Source organism: Haematobia irritans, chromosome 3, assembly GCF_050003625.1.
Source record: "Haematobia irritans isolate KBUSLIRL chromosome 3, ASM5000362v1, whole genome shotgun sequence".
Lineage (NCBI taxonomy): Eukaryota > Metazoa > Arthropoda > Insecta > Diptera > Muscidae > Haematobia > Haematobia irritans.
The window spans coordinates 67,265,921-67,286,144 of record NC_134399.1 but is presented as its reverse complement, the minus strand read 5'-3'; the positions used below and the strand labels follow the sequence as shown (position 1 = coordinate 67,286,144).

Sequence of the window (20,224 nt, the reverse complement as noted above, 5' to 3'; positions counted from 1 at the left end):
CATGAAAGTCTTTAGCGGAAATTTGTGCGATTGTATATACTTGTTTAATTTTTATAAAAATTAAAAAAAACTATTGACATTTATTGAAAAATGGAAAATCATAAATAGAGTTTCAAATTCTGGGGGGGGCTAAAATTTTTCTGGGGGGGTCTAAGCCCCCTCCCCAGAGGCCTTCCTACGCTTATGCTAATAACAGGGCATACCAGGTAGAAACCACACCCAGATATCATAAATTCAGGTACAAGCCATTTGGTTTAATATATTGTAGTCTATACGGAATAAATTGGCACATATGTAAAGATCATAGATACTAAAACGAAATTATTCTGCAAAATTCGTAGTTTTCTTAACAGTGGATATTATTCTAGTGAGAGGCCACTTAGAAAAATGTGTGTTTAAAGAGGTTTTGCGAACGGATATAATCTAAATAAATATTAGGTCACATTACATCTAAAAGATAGATTTTATATTGATTCGAAATCCAGGAATATTCCACCCTCTAGTCGAGCCAGAAAATATGTTGGATCGAATGTATAATCTCTTCGGGTTTTTGGATTGGGTTTTACAATAAACTTGGTAAGAATTTCCACCAAAGCAGTCTTAATTTGAACAAATCCAAATGTGACACCTGAAACAAAAGAAATTCAAACTTTATATATGATACATTTTACCAAGGATGAGGAATATCTCTGCTAACCTAAACATATTCTGGGTCCATCACCATAACACCAATAGACACCTTTATTGAAATACTGTTTAAGGCCACCATTTTCCTCCAAATAACGATCCGGTTGAAATTTAGAAGCATCAGCATAAAATTCCTCATCCATCATAATGGGATATTTTGGTATAATGATTGTCATGCCACGAGGAACTTTAAATTTCTTTCCATTCTTGTTAAGTATTTCAATGGGTTCGGAGCAAATTTTCTGAGAATAGAAATCCACAGGGAATATACGCAAAGATTCTGAAAATAGAACGGACATAGAGAACATATTCTTTCACCATAGAAACCTCGAGGGATATCTTACCATGTATACAAGCATTTAAATAGGATAGCTCATGAATCAAAGCAAAATCTCGACTGTTGCCCAATTTCTCGATAATTTCCTCTCTAAGCTTTTGTTGAATTGCTGGATACCGTGCCATCTTGAATGAAATGATAGAATAAATAAGTGAATTTAAAGTAAATTAACAGAAGAGATAAGACTTTTCAATAACCTACTCCACATCTAAAAAAGTTGAAGTCAAACGCTTTAAAGTGGTCTAAAAGTACAAGAAACCCAACGTTGTTGTCTTCAATATCTCTTCTCATCGATTCAGAAACCCTAACTAAGTCAGTGATGCTACGGTGGGTAGAAAAACTGGTATTGTCCAACAGGCAACAGTAACTCCCGGTGAAAATTCTGGCATTTGCAATTCTCAAAAACTGTACACATGTAGCAAAGTATTGAAATGGGACGAAATTTCACATTAGGTTTGGGAACTCAAGCTAAGTGCCCCGACGGTGGACTCTCCAGAGCCAAGATGGATTAAATTTGGTGGACGAGCTGTTACACTATGGGCAACAATCATTGACGTCACCTGGACTGCAAGAATGCCTACAGACAGGTCCAATGCAATATAGACCAAATGTCGGCGAAAAGTGAGATGGCGAACCAACAAGAAACCAACATAGAAGATCTTCCGCGTAGGGTGGCAATTCCTTCCAGGGAAGAGCCGGCGGTCACATTTGCGACAAGATTATAGCTCGCTCCGGACATCCATCGGAAATGCAGTCTCTCCTATAAGGCAAGCTCAATCCCCTCATCGTGATTATCACTCACCCTCCCAAGGAATTTTCTCCGGTGCGAATGATAGCGGATCTTACACGCCAGTTGCTTGCACCAAATTGTTTCTGGGCCAGGATTCCAGATCCAAGATGGATTTTTGACAACGTCGGGACGGCCAGGATAGCTACAGAAAGCTTCGATGCCAGATGTCGAACAAAAACCAGGACGATGGCTGGGGAAGGTGTCACGAGGTCGATGTATATCGCAGAACACACATTTGAAAAAAGAAGACCGAACAGGTTGGAAATCAAATTGGAAATGAGGAGAAAGTAGTACACACAAAAGCCTTTTATAAGGAGCAATGTCATCAAATGATAAACCAGGTTATATTGGAGCCATCCACGGTAAGTCGGCACAACACACAGAAATCGGAAACAGAAGCCGATGCTACCATTTATATCTCTTCGAACGATGATATCTCAGTCACGCCATCACACCGTACCCTTCCGCATAATCCCCTGGCAGCTCCGGTAACGACATCCATGGGCGTGGCCACGAATGACAACGGAGCTTACAACCCAGTTCTTTGCTAAGATTCCTGATCCAAGACGGATTATTGACATCTCCGGACAGCCAGAATACCTGCAGCAAGCTTCAGTGTAGTCAATGTCAGATGTCGAAAAAACCAGCACGATGAACCATCAAGTGCGCAGTTCCTGCAACACCGATGTATGAAGAAACAATGCAAGTTTGACCACAAAACGTGTTCATTCTTCCATCGAGATACGGAGGGTAATAATTATCCTCCCTTCCCAAGGAACAGCAGAAGGTCGAATTTGAGGCAAGATTAGACCTGGTGCCAGACATTCTCCTACACGCAAAGAAAAAAAACGTTTGGAAAACGTGTACCGAAAACGTTTTTCTTTTGTTAGAGTTTTTTGAATTGCTTCGAAAATTTTAAACTTTTATCACCAAAAAAATTCGTTTGTTACAAAGTTATTATTTTTTCAATAAACAAAGTTATTTTTGAAACAACAACAGAGTCCATTTCGTTTATATCAAACACTGTTCTTTTCTGACTTTTGGTCTTTAATAAAACACATTTTACAGTTCAAAATTTAATATAGTACAATGTAATGTTGAACATTTTTTTCGGAATCTTCCGAACATATGTAGAATGTATGTAAAAAAAAAAAAAAAAAAAAAAAAAAACTTTGGTCGAAGCAGGGATCGAACCCACGACCCTTTGCATGAGAGTCAGACGTAGCAACCACTGCTCCACGGTGCCAAACTAAATGTTTGTTTCTGTTAAATAAACTTTGTTTATTCGGTTCGTGGGCGCCGCAAGCTATGCTATATAAATATAACTTATATGGATATTTATCTATTGATGACCATAACAGGTACATAGCTCAGTGGTTAGTGTGTTGGCTTACAAAGTGCATGGTCCGCGGTTCGATTCTCCGTCCAGGCGAAAGGTAAAAAAATTTTAAAAATTTATAAAATCGTATAATTTCTTCTACATTGTTTGTATTACAGAAAAAGGTGCTAAGAACTAAAAATCTTCGTGGAAGTGAAAAAGATGTGAGGGAAAATGCAATTAGCCAGAAAAAAAAAAAATTTTTTTGAGTTAGTCTTTATGAAATTGTTTTTACATCCTGGAAAAGAATAAACGTTTATCACAAAAAGTATATACTTTTCTTCCAAATACACTTCCTTACAGCGAAAAGCAAATGAGAAACGAACTTTGTTTGTCTAAAATTTCGTTTGGGAGGAAAGAATTATTTTTTTGCGTGTATGAGACGCCGTGGGAAGCCAGGCAGTCGCAAAGCCTTGCAGTGTGAAGTTTCGCTTTTTTTGCATTACATATCAGCCATCTGAAGCTATAAGGCTGATATTCGAGAACGTTTGTGGGATGTGGTAAAGAAATGCATTTGGTCACATTAAATGAAATCGTAATACTAATGAATAGAACAGGGTTATTTTTATCAAAATCAAACTAATGTTCTAAAAAAAGCACTCTTAATAGTCACTAAAATTAATTTAGTTTCAATTAATTTAGTTTCGAATCCATCTAATAAAAATGTCATAGAATGGGCACATATTTCCATATTAGTAAGACTGTTCTTTTGTTGCAATTGCAGCATGTAATTCAGAAAGTCCTTCCGTTCGTCAGCTTCCTTGCCCAGGGATTTCCTCATTTTTATGGCCGTTTCCATTAGACCAACAAAATATGTTTCATATTCTTTAGTAATAAAACGCATCTTCTTCAATTTACCAATTGCTGGAAGCAATCCTACAAGGATATTATAAACCGGAGAATATTGGAATATTTTATCTCTCATAGTTAGCAAAGGTGCATTAGTATCACGAAAGCTATCACATTGTATGCCCATAACACAATCGGCTATAACATCAGCCATGAATCGTGAAGTCATCTGTAAATATAAGAATTTTAAATTACTTTCTTTTTTATATATCCTGATAGAATTCTTACATCTTTAGCATCTATGCCATCTTTACCGGGATTCTGCACTTGTCCATCGATGTAGTCGGTCATACGTTTACATATTTCCAATGTTATCGGGAACATGGCCTTAATCTGAAACAAACTTATTTAGTTTGAAGTGAATACAATATTAGGTAGACATACTCTATTTAAAGTTAATCCGGGAACTATCTCAGACCTACGCTGTTTCCATTTATCACCAGAAGTTGTAAAGGGATTATTGCCAAACAGAAAGTCCGTTTTTTCATCGACCTATAAAATTAGTTTGATTAGTTAAAAGATTTTACTGTTCATATCTTCTTGTAATCTAAAGGGTGAAACGGTCAAAATTTGGTCAAGGGAAAACGCGTGTAAATCGGTGAAATCGTTTATTTAAAAAATCAGATTAAATTTCTTTTTCAAGTTCAATTAGTATAAAATTCAGGAAAAATATTCAGTTAGGCTTTCGCTTTTCCAAATCCGAATTGCCGGGCCTCACGCTTGACACCTGCCATCAGATTTTGTACAGCCACCTTGTCCACCTTCTTCGCCGCAGAAAGCCAGTTTGCCTTGAACTGCTGCTCGTCCTTAGCAGTTTTTTGGTCTTCTTTAGGTTCCGCTTGACAATAGCCCAGTATTTCTCAATTGGATGGAGCTCTGGTGTGTTGGGAGGGTTCTTGTCCTTGGGAACCACCTGCATGTTGTTGGCGGCGTACCACTCCATGGCCTTTTTACCGTAATGGCAAGATGCCAAATCCGGCCAAAACAGTACGGAACAACCGTGTTTCTTCAGCAAAGGCAGAAGACGTTTATTCAAACACTCTTTCACGTAAATGTCTTGGTTGACAGTCCCGGAAGCTATGAAAATGCTGCTTTTCAAGCCACAGGTACAGATGGATTGCCAAACCAGATATTTCTTTGCGAACTTTGACAGTTTTATGTGCTTGAAAATATCTGCTACCTTTCCCCTTCCTTTTGCCGTATAAAACTCCTGTCCCGGAAGCTGCTTGTAGTCGGCTTTGACGTATGTTTCGTCGTCCATTACCACGCAGTCAAACTTCGTCAGCATCGTCGTGTACAGCCTCCGGGATCGCGCTTTGGCCGTCGTATTTTGTTTATCATTGCGATTTGGAGTCACTACCTTCTTGTAAGTCGATAGTCCGGCTCGTTTTTCGGCTCGATGCACGGTTGTAGACGATACACCCAGCTTATTTGCGGCATCTCGGAGAGAGAGGTTAAGGTTTCGCTTGGAACTACCGGCAACTCTCTTTGTCGTCTCAGCGGCTTCCGGTTTTCGATTTACCCCCGATCCAGACTTCCTGGCTGTCGACAAACGTTCTCCAAACACTTTAATTACATTTGTGTTTACATTTTGCCAGCTTTGCGTGCGAGTAGCTCGGATTTTCGCGATGTGCGAGCAAAATTTTGATACGCTGCTCTTCTTGCTTGGACGGCATTTTGACAACTGAAGAGTGAATTCCAAAATCAAAATGGGAGCACCATTCTACACACACACCTTCAAAATGTTTTTGGGTGTTCAGGTTTTTTAAATGCAAAATTGAAAGAAATACGTCAAGTTTATATTGACCAAATTTTGACCGTATCACCCTTTACGACTATTACTTTCCATGTGTATTTCGCGTCTCTTTAGCATGCCGAATATACAATAAAATATGGAAAACTATTTATATGGTTTGGTAGGATAATGCCATATACAGGGTGGCTTATATGAATGGCAACCAACTTCAGGTTGCTATTTATTTATGTACAGCTCGTCTGACAGCTGACATATTTATTCCATTTACAGTTCATTTTTTTGTTTACAAACCTACCAAAGCATTTTGATCTAAATTACGAAATAACGTTATTCGAATAGCCAAGATAGAAAGCCAAGAGTTGCTTTGCCTTCAACAAAGTGGTCAGTTACCGAATTTGGTTTTCTCCGATGAGAACCCATTCCACAATGAGCAGTTAGTGAACAAACAAAATGATCATGTTTACTTGTCAAAGAGTTCAGCTGGAAATTTACACATTCGTTTGGCCTCTAGTACCACCGATGATAATGGTGTGGGCTCCTATAATGGCCGATGATCGCTGACCGCGGGATCAAAATAATTGCTGAATATTATCGGGAAAATGATCAAAACAGACAGTATTGAAACTCTGGACAGACAAACATTTCGGCCGCAGACCATGTACATTCCAGTAGGACGCACAACCACTACATTAATCACGCATCAACTAAGAAGGCTTGAAAACTCTTCTTTCAGTGTAACTAATACGAAAAAATCTAAACGGATTCTAAAATTTGATTTTATTTCAGACATTTTTTTGCTTTTGAACAAAAAATTAAACTAAAACCTATAGCGCTTTGCTTGTTGCATTAAACATCAGTCACCCTGTATATAATGTTATCCAGTAAAGCTAATTTACCACCATATGTTTCATATATCTTTTAGAATTAACAATTACCAAAACTGAACTGGCATTTTCATTGAAGTGTTTAAAATCTTGTATATAAATCCGTTTTGCCAATTCTGGATTGAGTATCAATATTTGTGGCGTTCGGTTTTTGAAAATCCCCACAAAGTTGTCCGATTCCTTATAAGCACTAAAATAAAAGAGAAATTAGCAAAAAAAAACTTGTTTTAACTTGGTTGTTTGAAACCATATTATATCTGGATCAGGCGAGGAGAAGTGTGACATTAAAGGTCAGGGATTTTGAACTTTTGTCGATATATCAAAAGGTAATGCCCATATATAAAATATTTTTAAAACACAAGTGTTTCATTCAAAGCATATTTTCAAAAAAAAAAAATGAACCAGCGTTCTTTATTTTTCATTCATAGTAATAAAGAACATCTCAGGTAGTTGTTATAATGTCATGTCGTGGTGTCATATTAGGTTAATATCACAAGCATCCCAGCAAAAAATTTTGAAGCTCTTCTAAAGGCACAACTTTAAAAGCACTTCCAAAAATGTTCTGCCAATGATTTTCTTTATTTTAACTGCACCGGAAGTTCATTTTTATAACTCGCTTTTTTAATTTTTTAAATGTGAAATTTAATTTTTTTAAATAGGTTAACAACAGATTAAGAATTAATAAAATGATAAAAATTATGCCGAAAAAAAATTTTAAATCCATTCTAAACAACAAGGGTGTGAAGTTAAAGTTGTTTTCTAAAGTTGTTTTTAGCCAAGACACAAACCACCAGAAAATTATTAACTTTTATCTTTCCAACGAAAATTCGCAAAAAAATCAAACAAGTTTCGTCTTGATTTGTTGCTGATTGACTAAATGCAATCAAATATGAACAAATTTTGTTAATTATTTTATATTTAGGCCTTTAAAATAGAGGGAGTTAAAACCCAATTATATGCCTAAACTGTTCAAGCCTCTTTTTGGCTATTTCTGATAGACGACAACGAACCGAAGGGGGTACACGTTGGTAACCCCAACTGTGGAACATACCCACATGAAAAGCCCATTGGCGTATGTTAGGTCATCTGTGAGAGAAGAAATCAGGGTGAACCCCCCTGCTCCTCTCACAGATGAGCTACGCCCATGGGGATTTCATTGGGGGATGCTCCAAGGGTGCAGCTACCTACGTATACCCACTTTAGTTCATTTTCGTGGGGTGTAAATAGGTGAAAATCAGTGTTGAATTTGTAACAAATATTACTTTTACCCCCATTAAGTTTTCTCCTCTCACAGATGAGGTACTTCCATGGGGATTTCACTGGGGGATGCTCCAAGAGTGCAGCCAACTATGTATACCCACTTTAGTTCGTTGTTGTGGGGTTTAAGTAGGTGAAAATCGGTGTTGAAAATAGTTAATATTCTAAGAAATAGTAATTTTACCCCCTTTGATTTTAACCGTTCACAGATGAGCTACGCCTATGGGGATTTCATTGGGAGATGCTCCAAGGGTGCAGCTACCTACGTATACCCACTTTAGTTCGTTGTCGTGGGGTCTAAATAGGTGAAAATCAGTGTTGAAAATAGTTGATATTCTAACAAATGGTACTTTTACCCCTATTGAGTTTTCTCCGTTCACAGATAAGCTACGTTCATAGGGATTTCATTGGGGGATGCTCCAAGGGTGTAGCTACCTACGTATACCCACTTTAGTTCGTTGTCGTGGGTTGTAAATAGGCGAAAATCCATATCGAAATTTTTGATAAAATTACTTAGCCCCCCTTTTTAAATTTTAATAAGCTACGTTTATGGAAATAGAACGGTAGCTTTCTTCTCAATCTGGGCTTTCTACTTATTTCAAAATTTAAAAGAAATTGTATCCATAATGCGTTCAAAAACGGACATAAAAGTTGATTTGAACCTCCCCGGATTTCTTCTCTCACAGATGACCTACGCCCATGGGCTTTTCACGTGGGTATGCTCCACAGTTGGGGTTACCAACGTGTACCCCCTTTGGTTCGTTGTCGTCTATCAGAAATAACCAAAAGGAGGCTTGAACAGTTTAGGCATATAATTGGGTTTTAACTCCCTCTATTTTAAAGGCCTAAATATAAAATAATTAACAAAATTTGTTCATATTTGATCGCATTTAGTCAATCAGCAACAAATCAAGACGAAATTTGTTAGATTTTTTGCGAATTTTCGTTGAAAAGATAAAAGTTAAAAATTTTCTGGTGGTTTGTGTCTTGGCTAAAAAACAACTTTAGAAAACAACTTTAACTTCACACCCTTCTAAAAAAACTTGCAAGTTTTTGCAAATATTTGATGTCAAAAGTTCCAGACAAGCGTTAGAATGCATTAAAAATCTTAAAAAAATTAAAATTTATTTATATGTCAAAATATCACATATTTTCTTAATTCACATCCAAAACACTGAATTCGCATCACACCTTAAGAAGTGATGCAAACTCAGTGCAACGGCTACTGAAATGGTGGACATCCGTCCTATGACAAGCCCATGTTAAATTCATGGCTTCTGCGCCAATTTTGTACCACTTCCGGAACCAAAAAGAACATTTTCACTACCTTTTTGGAGACGTTTTTTTTTGCTGGGATTTAAATAGACGTTTTCATGCATCGTGTTCAGTGGCGTTTGTGGCTCAGAGTGCTAAGGCATTTCAGGGCACAACTTCTAAAACAATGCAAATGATCCAAAAATGAAGTACTTCCGTCCTATGACAAGCCCATGTAAAATTCATTGGAGATGATCCAAGTTTTCACTACTTCCTACTTCCAAATTAGGGATAAAAACTACTTTTTTGGAAGCTCTTGTTTTGCTGTGAAGTGTCACATTCAGTGCGTTATATTCTTGTTATTATTCGGATAATTTTCGTAAAATACTTTCAATAGTTTTATGTGTACCAAGCAGAGCTACCAATTTTGTCGATTTATCGGCATTTTGATGATTTTTGACTCAAAAAATAGCAATTTGACGATATTTATTCCGTTCGAAAATCTGGGAAAATCGAGCGATTTCGAAATCTGAACCGATTTCGATTAAATTTTGCTCTCTTTAAGAGTGCTTTATAACCTTGTATTAAATTTGAAGAAGACCGGTTATTATATAGGCTCAATATATATATATATATATATATATATATATATATATATATATATATATATATATATATATATATATATATATATATATATATATATATATATATATATATATATATATATATATATATATATATATATATATATATATATATATATATATATATATATATATATATATATATATATATATATATATATATATATATATATATATATATATATATATATATAGGCTATTTGTTGAAAATGGGCGATACATATATATGGGGGCTATATCTAAATTTGATTCGATTTTTCCAAATTCAATAGCCTCCGTCCTTGTGCCAAAAAAGCACTGAACCAAGCTTCATCAAAATAATACACTGAAAAAAATATTTTCGTCAGGCCAAAGATTTCATGTCCTTAAAATACGAATGCAAAATTTGCTTAGCTTAGAAGACGCATTTCTCTAATATAAAGTTTTTTTTCCTTGTCCAAAAGTCGATAAACTTTTCAATGAAGTCGTATTGTCCTTATAATTAAGTGATTTCACTTATAGATGGGTATCATAACATATTGGGAGCCACCGTGGTGCAATGGTTAGCATGCCCGCCTTGCATACACAAGGTCGTGGGTTCGATTCCTGCTACGACCGAACACCAAAAAAGTTTTTCGGCGGTGGATTATCCCACCTCAGTAATGCTGGTGACATTTCTGAGGGTTTCAAAGCTTCTCTAAGTGGTTTCACTGGAATGTGGAACGCCGTTCGGACTCGGCTATAAAAAGGAGGTCCCTTGTCATTGAGCTTAACATGGAATCGGGCAGCACTCAGTGATAAGAGAGAAGTTCACCACTGTGGTATCACAATGGACTGAATAGTCTAAGTGAGCCTGATACATCGGGCTGCCACATAACCTAACCTAACCTAACCTATCATAACATGAAAGAAAAAAAAATTGGGCTAAGGTCAACTTGACTTTAATAATTCATAAAAATTCTTTAAAATTAATGAAATTGTCTTTAAATTTGTTGTATTTTTGCATCTTGACTACAAAGCAAAAAATCGTTTAAAAATAGGACATGTTTTTCATCACTTTATTTTAAAGAGGGTTTTTACATGAAACATAGCATAATTTCTACTGAAAGTCGAGTCTGAGTTTGGAAAATAAAGTTGTCGTTAAATCCTTTTTAAAGGACTTTGATAGCATATGAAGAAAAAAGCTGAAAAACGAAGAATTAAAATTTGCTTCCTAGAAGGAAGTACACAAAACCGAAATTTAAAAGAGAATTGTGTCTTAAAAGTGTCCTTACTTGTATTCTCCGCTTCTTTGGCTCGGAATCAATACCAAAATTGTTTAAGCAAAGGCAAAATCTTTGGAACCGGGGATGCTTTTTTCTCAGTGCAGTTGCGACCGGAATCCTGCAAACAATACATAGGCAGACCCTCCGATGAACGGACGAATACGAATAGATCGACTCATGGGGTAATTCTGAGTCGATCAGTATGTTTTATGGAGTCTAAAATCAATATTTCCGGTAACCACATTTTTTTAAAGATCGGAGTTATAATATCTTAACTACTATGTGCGTAAGGACATAAAATTCGGATGCATTTATTGTTTTTAATGTTTAGAAGCTGGAATTTAGAATATGCAAATAATTAATAGATGTCGTTCGCGTACTTTTTGGCTACGACTTACTCAGAATGCGTAATACATACAAACATGTACTAATTATAATAGAATTGTGTGTTTTTATATGAAATTAATTCCTTTGCTTTGTTTTTAACAAAAACATATGTTTTTTAATATTATTTAAATTCCCGATTTTTTTTAAGATTTTAAATGCAAGTGCCGATTTTTTCGGGAAAAAGTGAGGATTTTTCCTTAAATTTTATTTGCAGCCCTGGTTCCAAGTGATCTAAAATCTATAATTCTTTGCATATAATATCTCTATTGTATATAGACAAAACTGTTAAGTTTATTGTAATAAAAAGTTTAAATTGTCCCAATAGGCAATAGAGATTTTTTGGAGAATTTCATACTGAATTTCATTACTGAGTTAATAAAAACCCATGAAATCAATTTTTGTCCGGCAGTTTAATTTTGGGCGTTAATGGGTTAATAATGGAAAGATATGCACCAATTTATGCACGGCTATTAGAAAGCATATATTGACATAACGTAGCAAATTTCAATCGGATCGGATAAAATTGCTGCTCCAAGATTTGGGGATCGGTTTATATGGGTGCTATATATAATTACGGACCGATATGTACCAATTTTTGCATGGTTGTTATAGGACCTCTAATAACATCATGTACCAAATTTAAATTTTCTCTTCCAATAGTCTCTGGAAGTCTATGTTGGAGCTATACTCGGTTTATATGGGGCCAAAAGGTGGTCCGACATGGCCCATTTGCCATACCATCCAATCTAAATGAATAACAGCTAATTATGCATACACTGAAAAAATATTTATCTGATTTTAAAGATTACACAATACAAATTTTAAGATGTGCAATTTACAAAATATTAAAGACAAATTTCATTAAAATAATGCAATTTTAATTAAAATAAAGTTTATAATCTTTGCTTCAAAATTTAAATAATGAAATATTAATTAAAAAAAGTTCATAATCTTTGATTCAAAATTTTTTTTTCATTAAATTTAGGACACAAATTTTGTAAATTTGAGTCCCTCCGTCGAAGTCGCATGTCTTTGAACTAAGGCTAATTTTCCTTAAAGTAAAGAAACACATTTTTGATTTAAAGAAATTGTCCTTAAATTAACTGAAGTATTGAAACTTTAGATTTAAGATAAAAACGCTTCAAATATAGGCTAAGACTTATTTTGAGGATTTAGCGTCTTTAGTTTAAAGTTTTTTTAGAATTAAGAAAACATTTTTTACTTTGAAATATCCGTTATAATTTGTATTTTTAAACTGGCATTTGTTTGTACGTGAATAGCTTTATTTAAAAGAGATCTGTATTCTAATTTTAATGTCTTTAGTTTGAAGAAGCCGCATTTTTAGCTCGGAATCAATACCAAAATCCTTAAGGGAAGGTCAAAATCTTTGAATCCAAGTAAACTTTTTTTGAGTGTGGAGTTATAAACATAATGACAAAATTATGCCATCATATTATGGAAGGTATAAAAATAGATAGAAAGCGATGAATTAAATTAAAATTAATTACATCGAATTAAATAAAATAATACTAATCTATTAATTTTGTTAAAAATCTATATATATAAAATTCAATCTATGTTTGTTTATTTGTTTGTTTGTTTGTATGTTCCGAGTTGGCTCCGAAACGGCTGAACCGATTTACTTGAAACTTTCAGAGATCGTAGGGGGCGTTCATGTGGTGAAAATAGGGTACCTCATTTTTTGACACCTGGTCGCGGAGGGGGACATCCCCTTCGTCGGACTTTTTGAAAATTGGACCAAAGTTGATCGATTTGCTTGAAATTTTCATTGAAGATTGGGGTTGGCATCTAGACAAAGATCCGCTACTTTTTATTTCGATATTTGGTGGCGGAGGGGGGGCCTCCCCTTTGTTCGACTTTTTTTAAGTACACTGAAAAAACTAAAATTCTCTAAATTATCTGAGATTTACAGAGAACATGTGGTGAGGTTATGGAATTAATATGGGGTACCAGATGATTTCATATGTGGATGGGGAGGGGGACCTCCCCCTTGCCCTACTTTTTGAAATTTGGAAAAATATTATGCGATTTGCTTGAAATTTTCATTGAATGTTGGGGTTGGCATCTAGACAAAAATCCGCTACATTATTTTTCGATATTTGGTCGGGGAGGGGGACCACCCCTTTGCCCGAATTTTTTAGTTTGAAAGTACAAACAAAACTAAACTCCCCCGACTGAAATTTTACGGAAAAAATGGGTTATGAAATTTATATCAGGTTCTCGATTTTTTAATAAAAATAAAAGGGCATAGGGAGACATCCGCTTCTCTTAAGTACATACAGAGAAACAATTAAACTTTTACCGAGTTACCGATTTACAGTGGACGGGGGGGGGGGAGGTTACGATATTAATAGTTGATACCTGATTTTGTGATATTTGGACGGAAGAGAGGCCGCCCTTTTAGGCTTATAATTTGCTTGACATTTTCTGGGACGTTTACAAAAGATACGCTACATCACTTTTCGATATTTAGTCGGGGAGGAGGTCCTCCTCTAAAACTGCAAAAAAACAACAATTCTTATGTTTTCTTGAAATTTACATAGGCAGTGGGGGAAGGATATGAACGAAGAGGCAACCTTCCTTGCTCCACACTTGAAGGAAAGTTTCAAGAATTTTCAGGGAAGGTTAGGGGTGCTATTCACTACGGTGTTTGTCGATATTGTATCGGGGAAAGTGACGTCCCTTTAAAACAATAGAGCAAAATTTAAACATCGCCGATCTACTTGAAATTTACAGGGAACGTGGGAGGAGGTGATTAAATTTATACATGATTTTTAAATTAGTATATGATTTTTCGATATGTGGTTGGGGAAGGGGAAAATTTAAATAAACTTTGTCTATTTACTTCGATAGAATTTATAGGGACCATTGAGTAGTTGCGAAATTAATATAGGGTACGTGATAGTCCGATATCAGGTCGGAGTGGAGCGAAGGTGGGGGGAGGGTTCCCTTTTGTCCGTTTTTTTTTCTTAAATTGAAAGTAGAGGGTTGTCCGTAAATGGGAAGTACATAATTTTATGATTTTTGCACAGGCTTCTGCCATACTTCTTTTTAGTAAAGATCTTAAATGTACATGAAATTGGCAGCCAACGTAGAGGGTGCACCATTTTCCAACATTTTAGCAAATGTTAATGTGGTAAAATTTTTTACTATTTTTGCTTTTTCCGATTTATTGGATGGGAAATAGTAATTCTTTGTATGTTATTATAATTAATTTTCAGATATGTTGAGGAGAAGGATACCTTTCCTTGACAAACCACACTTAAAATGCACAAGAAATATAGATGAAGGTACACCCTCTCCCGCCGTATTTGTACCTATAAACGAAAAATCAAGTAGTCCGATTTGTTTAAAAGAATTCACATCTTTTCGAATTTGTTTTCAGCACGAAGGATATAGTTGACTAAGTTAACGCAAAATATTCCTCCAAATATGCTTCGGAAGGCGCAGCGAAGCGGGCCGGATTACGCTAGTAATATAAATAAAATTAAACTAATTAAGTAACATATTTTCTCATTTTTATACCCTCCATCATAGGATGGGGGTATATTAACTTTGTCATTCCGTTTGTAACACATCGAAATATTGCTCTAAGACCCCATAAAGCATATATATACTGGGTCGTGGTGAAATTCTGAGTCGATCTAAGCATGTCCGTCCGTCCGTCTGTTGAAATCACGCTAACTTCCGAACGAAACAAGCTATCGGCTTGAAACTTGGCACAAGTAGTTGTTGTCGATGTAGATCGGATGGTATTGAAAATGGGCCATATCGGTCCACTTTTACGTATAGCCCCCATATAAAAGGACCCTCAGATTTGGCTTGTGGAGCCTCTAACAGAAGCATATTTCATCCGATCCGTCTGAAATTTGGTATATGGTGTCGGTATATAGTATCTAACAACCATGCAAATATTGGTCTACATCGGTCCATAATTATATATAGACCCCATATAAACCGATCTCCAGATTTGGCTTGCGAAGCCTCAAAGAGGAGCAAATTGCATCCGATCCGGCTGAAATTTGGTACATGGTATTGGTATATGGTCTCTAACAACCATGCAAAAATTGGTCTACATCGGTCCATAATTATATATGGCGCCCATATAAACCGATCCCCAGATTTGGGTTGCGGAGCCTCAAAGAGAAGCAAATTTCATCCGATCCGCCTGAAATTTGGTACATGATATTGGTATATGGTCTCTAACAACCATGCAAAAATTGGTCCACATCGGTCCACATAATCTACCAAAATTTTATTTCTATAGAAAATTTTGTCAAAATGTTATTTCTATAGAAAATTTTGTCAAAATTTTATTTCTAGAGAAAATTTTGTTAAAATTTTATTCGGTTCATAATAAAATTTTCATTATTGTCAAAATTTTATTTCTATAGAAAACTTTGTCAAAATTGTATTTCTATAGAAAATTTTGTTCAAATTTTATTCGGTTCATAATCATGGTTGCCACTCGAGCCAAAAATAATCTACCAAGATTTTACTTCTATAGAAAATTTTGTCAAAAGTTTATTTCTATAGAAAATTTTGTTAAAATTTTATTTCTGTAGAAATTTTTGTCAAAATTTTTATTTCTATAGAAAATTTTGTGAAAATTTTATTTCTATAGAAAATTTTGTTAAAATTTTATTTCTGTAGAAAATTTTGTCAAAATTTTATGTCTACTTTGTCAAACTGAATTATATACGTATTGGATCGATCTTTTTTGATTTAATATAACCACGTATGGACTTACATACAATTTAGAAGATGGTGTAGAAGGTTTTAAGATACCTTGCCATCGGCAAGCGTTACCGCAACTTAAGTAATTCAATTGTGGATGGCAGTGTTTAGATGAAGTTTCTACGCAATCCATGATGGAGGGTACATAAGCTTCGGCCTGGCCGAACTTACGGCCGTATATACTTGTTTTATAATTTAATTCTTTAAGGGCGGTATGCACCTCAAAAATTTATTTAAGTCTACAACAAAAAAACAGGGCTGTGTACACAAATTTTAAAGCAGCTAATCGCTTTTAAAAATTGTTAATATATGTTCCAAATATTCCTCAAATAAATTGTTTATTATTTACAGACCTTTTAAAATTTTTACGCACACAATGATTTTAATAAATTAAATGTTTGCTGCCAAAATATGCTTTTGACAACCCTGTTATTTTCATTAGAGGTGCGTACCAGCTTACGAAATTGAACGCTACCGAAAATTTCGTTAGCATAAATAGCAATGTATTTCTTATGGGAATGAAATTTTTCGCTAGAGGTGCATACTGGCCTTTAATTGTAAATAGGATCGATTGACAATTAGAGACAATTAAATTCTTTAATTCTAAATATGATCGATTGACAATTAGAGAACTTTCGATACCGGCATAGTTAATCGTTCTGCCTTATTAACGCGTGCTCCCTTCTTCGTTATTTAATACGATTAATTATTTGCTAAATAAATTTCACAATAACAATATCTATTAACCCTCTCTCGCTCTTTGATTTGTTTTCGTTCAATCATCAACAATTCGCCCATCCAACCACTGTGACACATATACCTCTCCAATATCGTGTTGGCTGATTACGATCAATTTAAAATATCTATGGGTAAGTAAACAATCGAGTACAACAACTACAACAAAGATACATACTCATAGATATCCCATATGTCGTAGACGACATGACGCTTTTTGGTTACAGCACTGGGTAGATTTCCAAAATATATATCAGGTTTTGGACCATTTACATCGAAGTACCACCAATAGTTGAAATTCCATCGTAGAAATAAATAAATTAATCCAAATACGGCACCACTAACCCACAGACTTATTATAAGCCACATTTCCGTTGTATTTTTTGATATTCACCAATACGCACTGTTCTTTTTTCTTTCTTAGTTTGTTTGTTTATTTATTCATTGTGTTTTTTTGTTTTTTTTTCGTTCAATTAATTTATTTTGTATTTGCTCCGATCATGTGTTTACTCTTTGATGGTCGATCGAGTATTAAAGTGAATTGTTCTCGTTTCAATGGCCGCTGTAGTTAAAACAGTGATGGCAAAGACTCTCATACACATAATAGGGTCGTTTAATTCTAGCAACAATGTACATTTTAGAATAAAGTTGAATGCCGATTACCTAAAATAATTTAAATTCTTTTACCCGAACCGATATGAGCAAATGTTTGAAATGGTGTATGTATGTGCAACCCTTTTTAGTGTTAAACAAGTGTTTGATATGCTGATAATTTAATGCGGGCATTCTCATGGTATAAGTTTCGTACTAGTTTTGACATTATCTAAATTATCTAGATCATGATTGATTTAGTTACAGCAGTTATTCAATATAACGATCATACCCACATGGAAACCCAATTTCAGTTAAAGGTTAGGGAAAGCAGTTAAAAATCAAAAAAACAGTATTTAAATGAAGTCAATTATTTTAATTAACCCTTTGACTGCCGATGCCCACTTTGGAGGACAAAGACAGTTATATCTCTCAATTTTATTGTCATAATTTTGTGGATTGATTATAGAAATATTATAAATATTTTTACTTTTGGAAATATTATAAATATTTTACTTTGGACCCTCATTTATAACAGCAAAGGGATTTTGGATGAACGAGATTTTGTCTTGTATAGCGTTTTATTAAGTTTTGTTTTGTTTGTTTGTTTGTTTTTAACACATTTGTCTTTTTGGCCATCGGTAGCACTTTGAGGACTTGTAACATAACAAAAATGTATATGTCTGAATTTCATTTCTGTCTTTGATTTTGTTTTATATCTGTTGTTAACTTTCAGTTCTTCTTACTTGTGTAAAACAGGTGAACATATAATTATACCCTGCGCCACACTGTGGAACAGGGTATTATAGATTAGTGCATATGTTTGTAACACCCAGAAGGAGACGAGATAGACACATGGTGTCTTTGGCAATAATGCTCAGGGTATGTCCCTGAGTCGATATAACAATGTCCGTCTGTCCGTCCGTCTGTCTGTCCGTCCGTCCGTCCCTCCGTCCGTCTGTCTGTGAACACATTTTTGTGATCAAAGTCTAGGTCGCAATTTAAGTCCAATCGCCTTCAAATTTGGCACATGTTCCTAATTTGGGTCAGTATGATTTTGGAAGAAATCGGTTCAGATTTATATATAGCTCCCATATATATCTTTCGCCCGTTATGCACTAATATGGACCCAGCAGCCAGAGTTTTACACCTATTTGCTTGAAATTTTATGCAAACATAACACTTAGTCGTATAGTCAAGTGTGCAAAATTTGATTGAAATCGGTTCAGATTTAGATATAGCCCCCATATATATCTTTCGCCCGATATGGACTTATATGGCCCCAGAAGCCAGATTTTTGGCCGAATTTGGGTGAAATTTTGCACTAGGAGTACAATTAGTAGTATAGTCAAGTGTGTAAAATTTGATTGAAATTGGTTCAGATTTAGATATAGCTCCCATATATATGTTTTTCTGATTTCGACACACTGAAAAAACAGTGAACCCACCAGGAAGAAAACTTTCGGTTAATTTTAGAAAATTTTGAATATTTGTAGAAAATTTTAACTAAACAGTATTACAAACGTTGGCATCACGCCGAAGTCATAAAAAGAAGTAAATATTTTTCGACAAATTCAAGAAAATTTATTAGACATAACTAAGTTTTTTCACTTGTTAAAGAAAATTTTGTAGTTTGAAGGAAAAACTTGGAGTTCAAAATTGCAAGAATGTCTACACCCTCAAAAAAAATCGCTTCTCTAACATATGTTCTAAACACATTTTGCAGGAAGCACATATATTATTGGATATTGCCGAAACATTAATATGTTTGCTTTATGCGAACATATTATATGTTTGCTTTATGTGAACATATTATATGTTTGGAAGCATTTTGAGCCCAAAAATATTATAGCTGGGAAGAATTTTCCCCAAAGAAGATTGTGCTCATTCCCTAACATAATTTTCACTTCCACGAAATTTTTCGTTCTTGGCACCTTTTTCGGTAATACAAATAATGTTGAAGAACTTATTCAATTTTATAATTTTTTTTAAATTTTACCTTTCGTCTGGACGGAGAATCGAACCGAGGAACATACTATCCACTGGGCTACGTAGCTGTTATAGTCACCAATAGACAATTATCGTTATAAGTTACATTTATAAAGCATAGTTTGCAGCGCCCACGAGCCCATGCAAACATAACATTATTTAACAGAAACATACATTTGTTGGCCACGTGGAGCAGTGGTTAGCATGTCTGCCTTGCATGTAAAGGGTCGTGGGTTCAATCCCTACTCCGACCGAACCAATTTTTTTTTTATTTTAGACATTTATACTATATTAAATTTTTATAATGAAACTTCGAAATGTGGGTTAATCAAGATTTACAGTCAGAAACAGTGCTTGATATAAACGAAATGGCTTTTGGATAAAATATTATTTTTTTTATTGCAAAAATAACAATTTTATAACAAAAAAACTGTTTTTGGTATACAAGTTTGAAATTTTGGAAGAAAATCAAAAACTATAACAAAAGGAGAGTGTAAACATACATAAATAATTTTATAATGTACACATAAATTTATTTAGGCGTTAACCGTTTTTTACTAGCATTTAACGCCATTTTAAATGCCTTTAAAACTGATCGTACTTAATTTCATTTTTAAGGCCGTTAAAAAATGTGTGTCCATAATGCCAAAATGATAAACAAAACACTTGTCCACACGTACA

At 34.8% G+C, this 20,224-nt stretch overlaps 1 protein-coding gene across 1 annotated transcript; it reads right to left on the bottom strand.

Annotated features, from left to right (window-relative positions):
- Positions 1 to 233: 233 nt before the first annotated feature.
- Positions 234 to 17,501, bottom strand: LOC142228108 (putative cytochrome P450 28a5). Its single transcript, XM_075298427.1, has 8 exons — positions 17,142 to 17,501; positions 6,733 to 6,871; positions 4,426 to 4,533; positions 4,270 to 4,374; positions 3,806 to 4,210; positions 1,032 to 1,149; positions 698 to 967; positions 234 to 628 (listed from the first exon to the last, which is right to left on the bottom strand). The coding sequence occupies exons 1-8, from the start codon at positions 17,330 to 17,332 to the stop codon at positions 465 to 467; spliced, it is 1,500 nt and encodes a 499-aa protein (XP_075154542.1). The 5' UTR covers positions 17,333 to 17,501; the 3' UTR covers positions 234 to 464.
- Positions 17,502 to 20,224: the final 2,723 nt, after the last annotated feature.